This window comes from Pseudopipra pipra, chromosome 1, assembly GCF_036250125.1.
Source record: "Pseudopipra pipra isolate bDixPip1 chromosome 1, bDixPip1.hap1, whole genome shotgun sequence".
Taxonomy (NCBI): domain Eukaryota; kingdom Metazoa; phylum Chordata; class Aves; order Passeriformes; family Pipridae; genus Pseudopipra; species Pseudopipra pipra.
Window position 1 is genome coordinate 102,952,959 of NC_087549.1, and position 15,606 is coordinate 102,968,564.

Consider the following 15,606-nt stretch of genomic DNA (forward strand, 5'->3'; position numbering starts at 1 on the left):
GTCCTTTCTCTAGAAGAGCTTGAGATACACTAACTACAGAAACATTCAGAGCACTGTGGTGGTAGGAGAGGGTAATTAATTTTGAGTTTTCTGGTTTGATGAGGGTTTTTCACTGTAACCACAAAGACCGTGATGGAAGAAAAATCTCCAGCCCCAGGTTCCAGGAGACTCTGCTCTGAGAAGACCTTGTTGGGGGAGAAAAGCCAAAGATGCCATGAGTTTTGCTCACAACGTAATTGCAGTTGAACAGTTTAACGAGTAAGCCAAAATGAGGTGGATAACTTGACAGGTAATTTTGGTTCCTGCAGGAAGAAATGAAGACTGTTGAATCTTTATCTGTCATTTTCAAATTAATTTGGCTACTTGGAGGTAGCAGTGTGTTATTAACTGCAGTTGCTTGAAATGCCCTTTTCCACGCGGAGCCTGGATGTCTGGTATACCAGTGGTACCACGTTATGTGATTTCAGCATTCACAAATAACCAGTGGTCTTGCTAGCATGGCTTTTGGTTCCATCAACAGGACTGTGTTTTGTCTCAGTTGGCTCTCAGGTTTATGGAAACCTTTGAGGAGGTCCTTAAAGTGATGTCTGTTTGGGGTATATATATCAAGATTTTCTGCTTCTGTTTTATCAGTGATCCCGAGGGCTTTGGCTGTCTGAGCTTAAATGTGACTTTAATGAATAGTGATATCTTTGGAATGGGAAAAAATAAAACTAAGTAGGCAGCCCCCCCACCCCCTTGATGATGAAGCGAGCTTATTTTCAGCCTGAATGAGGGCATCAGAGTGTCTCTGTGGGGCTTACTTCTCAGACTGAGTGCTCACTTTCTCTCCCACCAGTTGCAGAAGTGCTGGATGGAGGAGAGCTCAGTGGCTGAGACTCAGCTCGAGGATGTAGAAGCTGAACAGAGCTGTTTCAACCCAACAGAGGACCCTGTCTGTGCTGCAGTGGTAATAAAGGTGTTTTATTGTTACTGCTGCAGAGTCGATTGCTGGGTAGCCTCAACTTCCAAAATAATTTTAGGTACCTAAGCCTCCGGTTGGCCCAGATTCCAGAGGAATCTAGGAGCAAGTGTAACTGAATATTTAAGTCAAGATTTTTAATGGTCTCGATTAAGATAAGCTGACACCTACAGTAGTCACTGTAGGAGGTGTGAGCCATGGGTGAGAATCCCTCTGCAAAGGTTTCCACCTGGCTATCCAAAATCGAGAATATCACTTTTGGATATAGTGGCATTGATATTTCTGCACACTGAGTTTCTCTAGTGTGGATGCTGATGGAAACTGATAATTGGATGGTTGAAAAAGGTGATCAAATTAGTCCTTTTCTTATTAATTTTTCAGATGAAAGATAATGCATAAGAGCTGAGTGCCTTTTTTAAAAGAATAAGAGAATGGACATGTCATAGGAACAGCAAAGTGTGTTATCTTGAAGGAAAATTCAAATACTCCTGACAGTCTGTCATACAAGATTTGTTTAAATAAAAGCAAAGTTGGCTGGTGCTTCTCAGTTGGGTAACTGATGTGTTGAGCTTTTTAGTATTATTTTTGTAAGTGGACTTCAATAGGACAGATTTTATCAAATCAGAGAAACCTAAAATTTCTGTCCTTCCTGAAGAAGTTTGTGTTAGGTTTGTTTGTGGTTTTTGTTTGTTGTTTGTTTTTTATAAATCCTTGTAGGAACAAAAACATTAAGATAGCAAACCTACCATTCTGAAAGAAAAGACCCACACATTTTGATCATAGTAGGCACAGGCAGAGTTGAGAAAGTTGTGAGGATTATGGGGACCACCCTGCCCACTGCATCTCCTGTTTCTGGCATTTTTTTCTATCCATTAGCAGTTGGGTTTTCCTTTATATATATGTGTTATAAGAATGTATGTAGCCTTGAATGTATGAATGTGTGTGCACACCACAATTGTTGTCTCTGATGTCCCTCTCTGTGGAAACCCACTAATACTGTCCTATTGATGTTTTAACTCTTGTGGGTGTTGTGTCAGTGGGGGTTGGGAAAGAATAAGGGGAAAAGTCTATCCCAAAAATTCTGCAAGAGAACTGTTGACGTAAATGTGTCCTCTAACCCTCTCCTGCTTTTTGGTTTTAGCTACATAATGCACTTAGCAACTTAAACGATTTTTGGTGGGTTTTTTTCCTTACCCTCCTCTAGCTGGTTGCAAAGGAGCTCCTGCGCTGCTGAGTGAAGGCAGGAAAGAGCTTAGTTATGATTTATAGTTTGAGGATCCAACTGGTGCTGGCAAGTCTTCCCTGTCTCTTGACAGCAGGGAGATGGGCTGTGATTTCCAGGCGGGAGGACTGAGCTTGCACACTTTTCTCACTTTGCTCCTGCTGAGGAGGAGACAAATTCGTGTTCGCTGTGGGAAGGGAACGGTGGCTGAGTGCCATTTATATTCTCTGAGGGGAGATGCAAATAGCTGTGAGATGCAGTGGGTTTTTTGGGGCTTAGTTGTTTTTTTGGGCTTTTTTTTGTTTAAATTAGAAAAAGCATCTATAAAATCTGTTTATATTTTTTACGGCAGTCAAAAATATTTATCACTTTCCGTTATGCTATCTCCATAAAAGGGAAGTCTTCTGACTCTCTTTTCTCTTAGTACTTTCCACTCAGCTAATGAAGGTGGCTGAAAGGATGTGTTAAACTTGACCAAAGCAAGCCTTTAGACTTCAGGTGGTCTTTTAAGAGGGCACCTTTTTGGGGTTTAGCTAAAGTCAGTGCAAAATGGCTCAATGGAAACTCTTTGGTTTAATACAAATTTATTTTTGTTTACTCCACTAGGAAGAGGCTTAGGAAAACCGGAATGAGTATGCTCATGTATAGGCTTGCTGTGGTCATCTGTCTAGGCTGAGTTTACGGGCAGGAACAGATTAATGCTTGAGTGTATGCTACGTAATTTAAAGTAAAAATTTGTATCTTGCTGGGACTTCAAATTTGTTGTGATATAAAGTAAAATCCATATGAAAAATCATTACAAAAATCTAGCACATTTTACTTTTTGGGTCTAATTTTCGAAGATGCTGTGTTGCTTTGTATCCTCAGCAATGCAGTTGTTTCCAGAATTTGTTTTGCTGAAGTTTTTTTTGAAATCTTGTTAGTTTGTTATGGCAAATATAAACTCTCTTTAGACTAGCAGGAGACAGAGCCTTTTTAAAACAATTGTGTTTTCTTTGCCTGAATAGTGCTTTTTGGAAAACGAATCTTAGGTCTGTCTGAAGTCTGGCGACACAGCCTGGGATCTTGGGCATTAAGTAGCACTTTCAGGACAAGGGAGAGCTAAGGTCTTAAATAATGGACATTATCACTTTCCCCGATATCAGTATGGTAATATATGAAATGGAATGCCATGCCTGGTATTTCAGGAGGGTGTGAGAGGGGGGTCTGGGTGTGTTGAATGCTTTTTTTTCCTTTTTTGAGAACAGTGTATCTTGACAGGTGTCTCACATATTAAGTGAAAGAGTTTAACTGGTGAGTTAAAAATGTCTTTCTTATCAAGTGTGTCTTCAACTTCGTGCTAAATAGTTGTTAACTGAACCTGTGTTTTAAATAGCTCTGCTAAAAAATCTCTTCCTCTTTCTCAATGACTCAGCTTTCAGTCTGGTAAATTTTTAAAAGGAAAGGAATTAACAAGAAGTGTTTTCTAGTCTGTATCTCATCCAGTGAAGGCACAGGTTATTGCTGGCGAGCATGGTCTCTAATCCATTGTTTTATGATTTCCCCAGGTCTAGTGACCATGCAGCCACAAAGGGATTGTATCAACCCACTGATACTATGAACGAGTAAGCCACCAAAAAGAGGATGGGGGGGGAAAGCATGAGGCAATAGTTTTCCATTGGTTCAGCAGGGGTTTGTGCAGTGGTTGTAGTATCACGAAACTTGCTGCAAGGGAGGAGGGGGAATGTATGGCTTGGAGCAGGACTGTTCATTTTGGTAGCACACTTCTTGTTTCAATACATTAGGTGTTTCCTAATGGAAATCATAAAATCCTCTTGTTTGGAAAAGACCTTTAAGATCATTAAGTCCAGTGGTAAACTTAACACAGCCACATCCACTGCTAAGCTGTGTCCCTAGACAATACAAAGGCAATCATGCAGACCTTTTCCATAGTCTGCTAGAAGGGAAAACTAGCAGAGTCTGATTTCCCTCACTCTGCCCTGCCCCCACCCCCCCCCCGAAAGATGCCATTAGATGAGACTAACTTCTCCAGATGATGTCCTATCACTTTCCCAAATTGCTTGCCAAGTGTGTCTCAGAGCAGAAGTGCTTAACCAGGAGCTAATGACCTCCCCAGCCTTTCCCATCTGTGGGGTGGGAGGGGGTCATGGCTGGAGACTGTCCTTCTGGAGAAGGTCCAGCATCAGTTGCAGTGTGAGAGGGACCATTGCGCTCGAGTTCAGCCAATGGGAAACTACAAACACAGCAGTCTTCTGCTGTACACTTTACTCCATCACTCTTGTTTGGAGGTCTGAAAGAAAAAACCTTGTCCTTTCAGTGGAAGTGACTGTGAAGTGATCTGGGCCTTAGTTTCAAATTTCAATAGCATTGGGAAATGGCCGTTTGTAAAGGCTGATGAAGAGGGGTGGTGGGATGTGCCTATATTCCAGCCCTGGCTGCACTCGAGCCCTCTGTAAGCAGCTCATCCTTTCCAGCTGGAGTAGGAATGATGGTATGCCAGTTGGCTTGGTCTCTCACCTCTGAAATTGATAGGCATCATGCAACTAAATAGCTGGCAATAGTTTTGAGGATGGATCCTTCCTTCTCAGGTCTTGTGCTGGTGGAATTAGAAGTGAGGATCATGAACCCCGAGTATGCAGCCAGTACCTCAACAAATCTGTCTTTCTAAGGCAATTCCATTTAATGCTTTCTTTATGCCTTTCTAGTTACATGCATTCCAGTCCGTTTGGATCTTCCCTTAGAGCATGAAGAACTGGAGAACCTTGAAATGAAATTAATATGAGAGGAATGTGGGAAGGTGGCAGGAATCTCACTGACAGCAGACCGAAGACCACAGGCAGTGTGTGTTATACTTGATGTGAGAGGGGCGTTTTGTTGCATATTCGTCCTCTTGGGGCTCAATGGCTCTACCACCCAAGGCAAGATGATGCTTTTGTAGACCTACTCTGGCTTAGCTTGGTCTTGCCAGCAGTAACAGGCTTGTGCTACTTTATGGTTAAGACCAGATAGTGTGCCTGTGATTTTTTTATTTTTTTTTTTTTTTCTGGCACAGTTGTATCTTTCTGCATGCATGTCTGTGGATATAGGTAGACCAGCAAAATTATTTCGCGTGTCCTGGTCTGAGTCTTTTTGGACAAGAGACTCTCCTTGTCTAACCAGAGAAGTCTGGGTGTTTATACATTGCTGGTTTTAGTACAGTCCCTTTAGTGTCAACACAACAGATTGATATTCAACTGTGCAGTCTCATTTAGCTATGACAACAGACAGTGTAAAGGGTCTGTGCCTGGGGAATTGCTCAGGTTTAACTCAGTGTTTTGTTTCTCCCAATATCATTAAATCTCTTCACCGAAGTGGATAGAAAACCTGTAAACGTAGTAAATTCCTTTCCGCTTTCCTCATGATATATCTATAAATGTGGAAAGTTGGAGCAAGCACTTCTCACTGTAGTGGGTGACTGTGTGCTTCAGCTTTTGATGCAAGAACCAGACAAGGATGAGTCAAGAAAGTATTTTCTTTCATTTCTGCTCCTTGGGGAGAAAAATGCATTGCTTATCGGTGCAGATAATTATCTCAATATCGGTGTGAGATCAGAGAATTCACTGCTGACTCTCTTACAGTGTGAGTTCCCCGCTCAGGGCCCTACTTCTCTGCTGCATTTGGAGCCAGGAGTTTAACCCAGTACGAGAAGGGTAATGGGTATAAAAGTTCACGTTCATTTGTTCAACTGTCATTAAGTTTGGCAGCATTTCAGTCCAAAACAGAGGAGGACACATGCTGTCTAAATATGATACTTTCAAATGGTCAGATAGTTGTGTAGCCTAAAAAAAATAAAAGGACGGGAAGAGGAAGAAGTAAGAAGTTTTAGGTCTACTTTTACATGGTTTGCTTTTCTTTTATGCTGACATAAGCTGCTCCTATCTTGAGTGTTCTCTTGTCTATCCCAAGCATATATCCCTAATGATAATCATGATTTTCAGTGGCTCAGCAAAGGTGCTGAGGATGCCTGCTGATCCTGAGCTGCCAAGCAGTGCTGTCACCATGGATACTAGCATGCACAGTGGGGTTTGGTGTCAGGGACCCTGATTGTACTCTGATCTGCTTTTTGACTAAAGCAACTCACATCTCCTGGCTGTGATACAGAAATAATAAAAGCATATGGGATTGGGTTAAACCTCTTCAGAACTGGGTCATCCTGTAGTTTGAGATAGTGTAAGATAATATTAAGCTGTTTCAATATTTTTTTCCTGTAGCTGAAACAGTAGTGGTCTCTGTTCCCCAACTTGTGTGCTGTGTGTCCCTGCATAAAGCATATTGTGTTACACTAAGGCTGGGGGTTTGCCTGCGTATTTCTTAGGATGACCTATATATCTAGGAAAGTTAGGGAGCAGAGGAGGTGTAAGTGCCTAATAATGGCTAGGTACTACAAGTTGCATAATCTTGAGAAAAAGTTAAGGCAGATGCCTTGGGTTTGAGTGTCAGTTCGAAGTGGCGAATTAAGATCAAAGTTGTTAGTCTGTTCTGTCTTCTGTTCCCTCGGTATTTACAGAACTATGTCTTTGGCTTTCAGCAATGTTAATACCTTGTTCTTGAGGAACTTCACAGTTTGGGGCTTTCCCATAATGCCAGCACCGTGCGGCTAGCAGAACTTAATGCTGAACTTGCAGCATGGTGATGGAAAACTGTTTCAGGATCTGCAGATGATCTATGGATCTTGGAGCTTCTATTTTCAGAAGTCCAGGACTTAAATTTTGTCTTCTCACATGCTGTGGGTAGTGTTTTTGATGCTGACTTCTTAAAACCTTGGGTGAACGTTAGGAAGTTGGGTCTTGCTACACCGTCTATGTGGCAATCGTCTGTGTAGGTATCTGCACAGATATCTGCCGTCTTAGAAGGCATTGAACAGGATCCTTAATATGCTGTAGGAGACACATTGGAGTATGCTCGAAACCTGGCTGGTGAAACTGCCCAGAGTGGCTATGCTGACCCACACTGCCAGCTCTGTGTGTGCCTGCCATGAGGCACCATGTAGGAACACGTTTAGCTTGCAGCTTCACCTGGCTTTCCCTGTGGATGAAAACCACAGGCATGGCTGTGTCACAAAGCCAGGGGGATTAGGATTAAGCTTGTTTTAATTCTGTAGTAATCTTGACTTCCTATTTTTATTAAAGCCCTAATGCTGGCCCCCATCCAAAGGCAATGGAGACATCCCACTTGCTTCTAGTGAGTGCTGGGACAGGCTACCTGGAAGGTACTGGGTGCCTTTGATTTTGGCATCTCAACCAGCCTGAGGTGTGGGTGATCTTTGCTCTGTGCAGCTTCTGGAGCACTGTGGGCAGGGATGGTGGTGTCTCCCCTGGGCTGAAGGCACATGTTTATACGTTGCTGGTTCTGAAGGGTCTGGTTGCTGAGGCAGCTCTTGCTGTCGCTCACCCGTGCACCTGCAGTAGGCGGCACATTCACCCATGGTGCTGCTGGTGGAGCTCTCCTTGGGGAAGCAGCTGCTTCAGCTGGTTGCGGTCACTGTCCACGTTGCATAAGGAGAAAAGCATTGTAGTGATTATATAAAAGATTATGTAACTGGGTAATTCGGTAATCGCCTCTCTGGTGAATGCTAAGAATAGCCTGTGAATATGCATTTATTTCTGTGATAGCCATCCACAGTGATTAAGTGCTGGAAACAGTGGGTGCTGGGCAGTGGGACAGGGTGAAATACTTGTGCCTGTGATGTGTGTGTTTGCACTGAGACTCCCCAGCTTCATCACTCCTGTGCTGCTCTGGTGAGACAATTAGCTCCTGTTCCTCTTGCCCCATAGTGTGGTATAACCTGATCTGCAGGTATGGTGAAGGTATAAAACTGCTCTTGATGAGCCTGTGCTAGTTGTTCATGGCATCCTGATGAGGACATGCAATGCATAGGCAGAGCAGATGACGGAGGTGGGAACACATGTTGCTTCTCCATGAATTTGGACTGTTTCAGCTTTCTCTTGCTTCCCGGAGTATCTGTTTTTCATTCTGAAGTTGCCAGTACCACCTGCCCACACACCCCCCCAGCCCTCATGAAGTGTCTGTGAGGGGCTGGACAATTCTCAGGGCTGGACAATTTCCAGGACCCTGGTGAGGAGCAAGGACCCTCCCAGGCTGGTTTGAGACAACTGAGAAGACCATGTGTGCTTCAGCCCAGCTCCTACTTGCTCGTGGATTTATTCCTTGCTTACAGAAGAGAAGGTGACTCATGAAAAAATCAGATGCAGCCAAAGCTGGTGAGAGCTCTGCAGTGCTAATTGAAGTCTTCAGAGAGAAACTGGGGAGGAGATGGGTGCTTTTCCTTGTAGTCTCTTAGCCCTGGGAAGATTGTGCAGGGGTGAGCTAGGGATAGCTTGGGAAAAGGCAGGAAGCTCCATGAGAGGTTGTAGCGGGAAGTGAGCAAAAGAAACTCTGTGAACGCTAGTGGTTCATTTGGGAACATCAGTCCTGGCTCTGAAAATGTTCCAGCAGTTCTCAGCTCAGCTGCTGGAGTCTGAGTGGCTGCTGTTTTTTGGTGTTTTTTTTTCCCTTTTTTTTCCCCCTTTTGTGTGATTTTAATTTGCCCTCCTGTTCACTGTCCTGAAGGTACAGTTTGCCACCTTTTCTCGTTGCTGCAGCTACAATGTCTTCTCTTCCTTGAGTTGCTTTATCAACTCCTCATCTCTAGCTGCCTGAAGCTCAAGCTCTTTAACCTTACGTTCAAGCTGCCACATAATCCGCTCTCCACCTACAGCTCTGACCTGGTTTCCTCCTCCCAGGCCTTGCTCTGGACTGTTGTTCCACCCTTTTTGGCTTAGGATGGCTTTCTTCTCTCTTTTCTGTGTTATTGATTTCATAATTTGCGATAGTTTCCACTTCCTTGGTTGCTGGGTCCCTGTTCACTTTTTAAAGTGCTTTTTCTGTACTTTCCTCTTCTATTTCTTTTCTAGGCTTTCTTAAGTTCCATCTATGATTCAGCCCTCAGCACTTCCCACATGGGTTTTGCCTCTTCTATAATTTCTTTATTTTACCCTACTTGCAGAAGGAAAGGCCATACCATCTGCACTTAAAAGTGTCTTATAAATCACTTTCTCATGTATTGCAATTATGCGCTAGATACAGGTTAAAAAAATATAATTTAAAATCATTTTTATTTGAAAGAGATCGGATTTCCATCCTGTCCCTTTTGCCTGAATATCTGTTTCCTTGTATGCTTTTTCTCCTTTTTGGATGTTTGGCTAGAGATTTGAGGGTTCAGCTTGCTGCTTCACCCGAGAATTCCCTTTGCAGAATGGGTGACTCCTCATTACAGAGGGTTGCCTTTTGTACAGACCCTTTCTCCTTTGTATTTATGCCGCCTCCTTTTAGTAGGATATCAACCCTGGAATGTGCTGCTGTTGCTGTTGGGCAAAGGAATGTTAGGGGAATGTTTTTAATAAACATACGGTTGTTGCATAATGTAGATGGAAAGTAGGCAGAGGAGACTGTATGTGCAGCTCTCTGTGAACTGTAAAGGACAAGGACAGGCACAGCCCATGGATAACATGGAATTATTATGACACCATGTAAATTCTCAGATGCTTAATGGATTTAATTTTTCAGTCTTAAACTACACATCTAGAAAAAGATGTCAGTGAAGTTGAGAGGTTTTGTGCAAAAGCATGTAAGGAGCTGTGAGAGCTGTTGTGGGAGCTTCTGTGATGTGAAAACTTTTTGATTTGCAACTGTGCAGATACATTAAGAATAATTCTATCCAGTCTGATAGGCAAGTGTGAACTAGTGAAAAGGCGAGGAAACCAAAATTCATTTACTGTAAGTTTTTTAAACTGGTGAAGCCGAAATGATATCTCATTTACATCAGTTGAGGTATGTCTGTAAACTTCTGCCTAGGATGAAAGAAAAAGATTAATTCTTAGTTTCATTTCAGTAAGAGGGCTCAAGGTATGTAAATATGATATAAAAAGATATGAAGACAATTTTTAGATCTGGTGCAGAGACAAGGTACAAGATTTTGCTTTACTTTTGTCTGCCTTGCCAATGCCACATGCAGCATATATAATGTGATTCATTTTAGTAGGAGTATTATGTTCTATGTTGTGGGACCTTCAAATACAGGCTTTGACAGTGCGGATTGCTAGTTTGTGACAGGAACCCTGGAGTTCAGCTGGAGTGTGCCAGTTGAATCAGATGTGATGGCACAACTCTCACTGGTGGGAAGGAGGATAATGGGTTACATGTTTTGGAGTTTTAACTTGGACCGTAATTGGTCATCTGTTCCCTTCGAAGAAAATAGGCTGTAAAGATATTAAATTCCTTATGAAGGTTCAAGCTCAGTTAAATAGATTCAGTTAAATAGATTTCCAAAAGCAAATCTGACAGAGGAAAAAAAAAAGAAAAGGGCAGTGTCAACAAATATCCTGTTGTCTCTGGGAGTGCCTGATGGAGCCAAATTAATAACTGTAAGAAGTTTCCTTTTGAAATGTTCCTGCAGCAAGCTTCTAAAAAAGATCTAGAGAGGCTTGAAAGCAAGAACCCTTTGTAAAAAGTCTTTCCTTCAAGCAAGAACATTTAAACATGATGTGAAGCAAGGACAATTAATACTGGCTTTCCTGATACTGCCTAGAGAATGCTCGGAAGCCTTATTCGCAGTGGTAGGGATGGCACTTGAAATCACACTGTCAGCAAGAGTTGCTCTAGCCCTGCTAATGACTCCCTGGACATCTCCCTGAATGTGACTGCCTTGCTTATGAGGGTTGTAAACAGCTGGGTCTCGAGGAAGGACTGAGATATGACTGTAAACCTGTCTGTATGAACAAATGACTCTTCCAAGGTGTTTGATCTCCCTGTCTATGCAGGCTTGCCAAATTTGTCTGGACCCTACCCTCTCTCAGCCTGGTAGATGTTTTCGCAGCCAGTCGATGGTGGGGACATGCCACCATTGTGCCTGAGAGCTTGTACATGTGTCAGTTTAGCACAGAAGTGCCTGCGGAGCCAGCGTGATGGTTACAGCCAGCAGGACTGGTATCCTGCTGCTGGACTGTGTACAGCTTCTGCCTGGAGGTCTGCCAGGACCTGCAGGGACAGAGGTGCTCACACTCGGATACTTGTGCCTAAAACTTGTGCTAGAGGTGGCAAAACTACATCATGTACCTGACTTGAATATCTGGCTCTTCAACTGCAGAAAAAAAAAAATCAACATTCCATTCTCTTTCAGTGCTTTATGTTGTGGAGGAGAAATTCTTTCTTATGATGTCCTAGACTTTGATATATATGCTGTATTCATGGTAACAGCTTCTCCAAGTATGCATCTTCCAAGTTAGATTAAATCTATTTGTACATTTGTGGTATTTCTTCACCCTTTATTCAAACACAAGTAATCAAGTAAAGAACAAATCAGGTGGTTATGCCTCAGAAGTCTCTGACAGTACTTAGATTTTTATGGGAAACCAGAATTTTGCAGTTGTTTGTAATGACAAAAAGGATGCTTGCCTGGCACTTCTCACAGAAGGATTTCGTAGTACTTAAGCAATATTAAGTGTGTTGTAGCACGTTCCAGTCATGCCCAGTCCAGATGCATAGCCGTTGTACAGATGGGTAGGTGGGCAGAGAGTATTGAAAGGGTCATGCAGGGTGTTCGTGGCAGAATTGGAAACTTAAGATTTCTGATTCCCAGTTTCCCACTCCACTATGAAGAATCTGCTTTGACTTCACAGTAAATGCTTTGCAACTAGTCCTTCCATGAACTTCTGAACTTGGGCATTTTTTGGAAGTCCCATGCAAGATATCTTGTACATGGGGATGAATCTATCCAGGCATATGAGTGGTCTGGAGGAAAATTATTTGGTCTGGGACTCCATTCTATGTGGAATTATCAAATTGTAACTGGAATGTTTGTTCAGTGCATGTTAGTAGTGAATCTGAGATCAATAGATACATCCAGATTCTTACCCTTAGTGTTTTGATTTATGCATTTGGACATTTACCACTGAACTGTAGTTGTATTGGGATTGTATAATACACTTAATGACTTTTGATAATCTGATTAACCTGAGACTGTTAGTAATGGCAATACTTATTTGGGTAGAACATGAATTAACAAAAGTGTCTACCTGCATCTCACCTCTTTGGATAGCTGACTAAATGTGTTTAAGTTATTTTTGTCTTCTTACTTCTGCAACTGAAATACTGTAGGAACTAATGCTTGCATGTGAGGTTTTTTGTTCTCTCTCCCCCCTTTTTTTAATCATTCATTGAAATATGCGGTCCTAAGACTGCATAAAGTTTTGCAAAATTGGGTCAATACCACTGAGTAGATTTAGTCAAAGTAGAAATAAAAGCACATGAAAACAGTTTCAGCGCTTTCAAAAGCTGCTTTTAAGTACTTCCAGAAGCTAGGGAATTGAAAGTCCAGGTTTACAATATGTGATCAGAGTGAAACTTTTTTCTGAGAAGCTTGGCATTCTCCCAGGGTGTGGGAGGCCAGTTTTGTCTCCTTTGTGTCCTCTGGATAATTTGAATTCTATCCTTCTTCTCCTGGAAGAGTTCCTAGCCTGAAAGAGATAGGGTATACTAGAATTGATTTGTGTCAATTGTTGACATTATCCCTCTTCTCCACTTGTAAAGTACAAAGGAAATACGCACCAAGCTAGGTGGAAAGCTACACCATAGCTCAGTGGTTGAGATACTCTTTGGAGAGAGAGACCTGTGTTTGCAGTATTTGTTCAACTTATGCCCTTTCAGAGACTGAAGAACATAGAAATTCAAAGACAGAAAAGGTTGACACATTAGGTCTATTGGTTGCAATTAAACAGCCCGGGCTTGACTTGGGAAGTGCTTACATGACGAATTTGAGGAATCTGCTTGGGTCTGTTGGAGAAAAGGGTGATTCTGTCCTTGCTGCTTTTTTACGCAATGTCCCCCAAATTTTGCTACTATCTCCTGATAGAGATAGGATGCTGGTGAAAATAGATCTTTGCACTTATATTTATGCATTTCAGGTAAATAGGAACACCACCACACCACAGGAGATGCTGTCTCCTCTGATCAACTGCAGCTTAATGTTTGTTCACTTCCAGGAGAGAGAGAGAGGTTTCAGCCCTTCTGAGTGGGAGACTTGAACACAAATTTGCCATATCCCGGGAGGGCACCTTAGCTGGGTTGGGTGGATCTTGACTGCAAGGTGACAATTGCTACTGTTTCCTTTCCCTTACCTTTCTTCTGCAGATGTGTCCTTTTGACACTTAATGGGTGCTGAAAACCCCAAAGATATGTTTTTGTTTTGTTTTTGTTTTAGGCATTTGGTAAACATGATTTCAGAACCCCCAAAATTACATTCTTGTGCCCAACTCCTCAATATGATTGGGTTTCTCAGAAGATTCCTGTTGAAGTTTCAGATCAAGCTGACACTATCTGGAGTTTACCTGCTGCTACATATTTAATTCATATGCTGATATGAAGTATTTATATTTAATAAATAGCTCATAAAAACCTGTCTTTCCTCCTTTTTTCTATGTTGAGAGCATCTCGAGGTGGTGCCATGAATGTTGTTGCACATCCAGGCAAGGACTGGCAATACAGAAGAGATGTATTTCAAATAATCACCATTTCTTTCCAATAACTAGGGAGATGGGAAAGTGGTACAGTGAAGGCTGCAGAGAAGGCAATGCCTAATATGCCTTTTTCAACCTTAAAGACTTTTGTAAAACAGATCTGTATAACATTTGGGCTTAGGGTGTTGGTAGTGTCTTTTCTAAGCACCAGATTTTTTTCAGGGTTGTTGTGTTGCTGACATTGCTGTGCTAGTTCACAGTATCTTCCTCAGCTCCTTCCTGGTAAGGAATTCATGCTGAGGCTGATTTTGAGACTGTCCTTTTCCTTAAGGCAGCCTTGGATACCTTTTTCAAATTCTATTTATATGATCTGATGAAATGTTCATGGCACTGGATGTTTAATACATAAAGTGGTGACTTTATATGTTCCTGTCTAAGTCTCTCATATATGTGCTGCTCTAATTGGTTTATTTGAGAGGTTTTTTCCTAATATTTCAAAATAATCCAATGATTTAAATTTTTTCTGGACTGGTTCAATTTTCCAATCTTATGTTTCTCTGGCTGGTGACAGGGCTGGCAAATTAGGATTGATGTAGCACTGACCACCTCTATTGTTGAGATGCCATCCAAGTGCTCTGTGCAATGAAATTAATAGAAAAGAAACAGTTTTCAAATAAAAGCATGCATATCAACAACATCAATCCTAAACTTTCTTGTACCAGTGTATAGAATTGGCACTCTGGGTTTCCTTTTGCACAGTGTGGATTTAAGCTCACAGGAAACCCTGTGTCTTCAGACTGTGATCCCAATTTTATGTGCATAAATAGTGCTGGATTGTACAATATCCCCTGAGACTCCTCTGTTCTTCTGTCAGGCAGACACAGTGCAGGCAGGCCTACACATATGCCTTGCAAATAAGCCTCAAATCTGACCCAGAGGGAATACATCTGTGGGTGGATACACAGCCTAAGCTTCTACCTCCTCAGTGCTTTGCCCCTCAGATGGGTCTGTTGGCAAAGTTGAGAATGAATCCTGGTGATGGGGATGACTTTTTGTTGTTTGGTGCAGAAGAATTTAGTTTTAACTGTTGTTTTAAAAAAAAAAAAAAAGCCACTACTTTAGAGCTTGCCTTATGTTAGAAATAATCATTTACTTCATTCATTTCTTCATATATTTAAAGATATTTTCCCAACCAGTGTTTTTGTGTTATCTGCTATATTCTATAAGAAGCAATATAAAAGTATGGCCCCATGGCTAAAGGCAGTGTCACTTAGGAAAGTGGGGTTCTGCTGTTGGCTTTGCTGCTAGACCTGGGCACATCTCTTTGATTTTTGTTGCATGTTTTTCTTTTAGCACTTAAGAAGTGATCAACTTCTATTTATAGGTAGTCTTGGAAGCTATGGATTTGAAACCATAGGGAATACAGATAAGTTTGACTGAACTGCTTTAATTGAAAGCTGGGTTAAATGAAATTGAGCAGATTCTACCATTAACAGAGGTGGGGAAGAAGGATTTCTGATATCCTTTTAATGAGTACTAAGGAGGATGACCAAGTACCACAGAATTGTTGCTTGCCATGTAACATGTTGGTTCTCCCATCAAGCAATGCTCTCTCTGACTATGGGCTGAGGGTCCTCTCTGTCAGTCCTCTCTTTCATGGTGTGGGTGGTTTTTTTTTTCTAATGAACTTAAAGGCCTTTCATGAAACCTTGTTTTTAAAAAAGTAAAAAATCTGGATATCGGTTTAATTCCTTCTACTGAGAAAGATGAATTTCTCAGTTTCCCTTTGTTTAATGTCCTTGATCAGATTAACTTTCTTCTTGGCCTGAAAAGCCTTAGGCAGTGCTTGACTTGTGATACAGTTAGGACTG

At 41.8% G+C, this 15,606-nt stretch overlaps 1 protein-coding gene across 4 annotated transcripts in view; it reads left to right on the forward strand.

Annotated features, from left to right (window-relative positions):
- Positions 1 to 15,606, forward strand: part of VOPP1 (VOPP1 WW domain binding protein) — a 79,599-nt gene that overhangs the window by 20,562 nt on the left and 43,431 nt on the right. The window contains exon 2 of one of the 4 annotated variants that reach the window (XM_064668648.1): positions 839 to 958. The exons of 2 other annotated variants lie outside the window; for them this stretch is intronic. In XM_064668648.1, the coding sequence (XP_064524718.1) occupies positions 839 to 958 (120 nt within the window). The remainder of the gene's footprint in view (positions 1 to 838; positions 959 to 15,606) is intronic. One more of the 4 variants, XM_064668658.1, reaches the window with a different exon arrangement.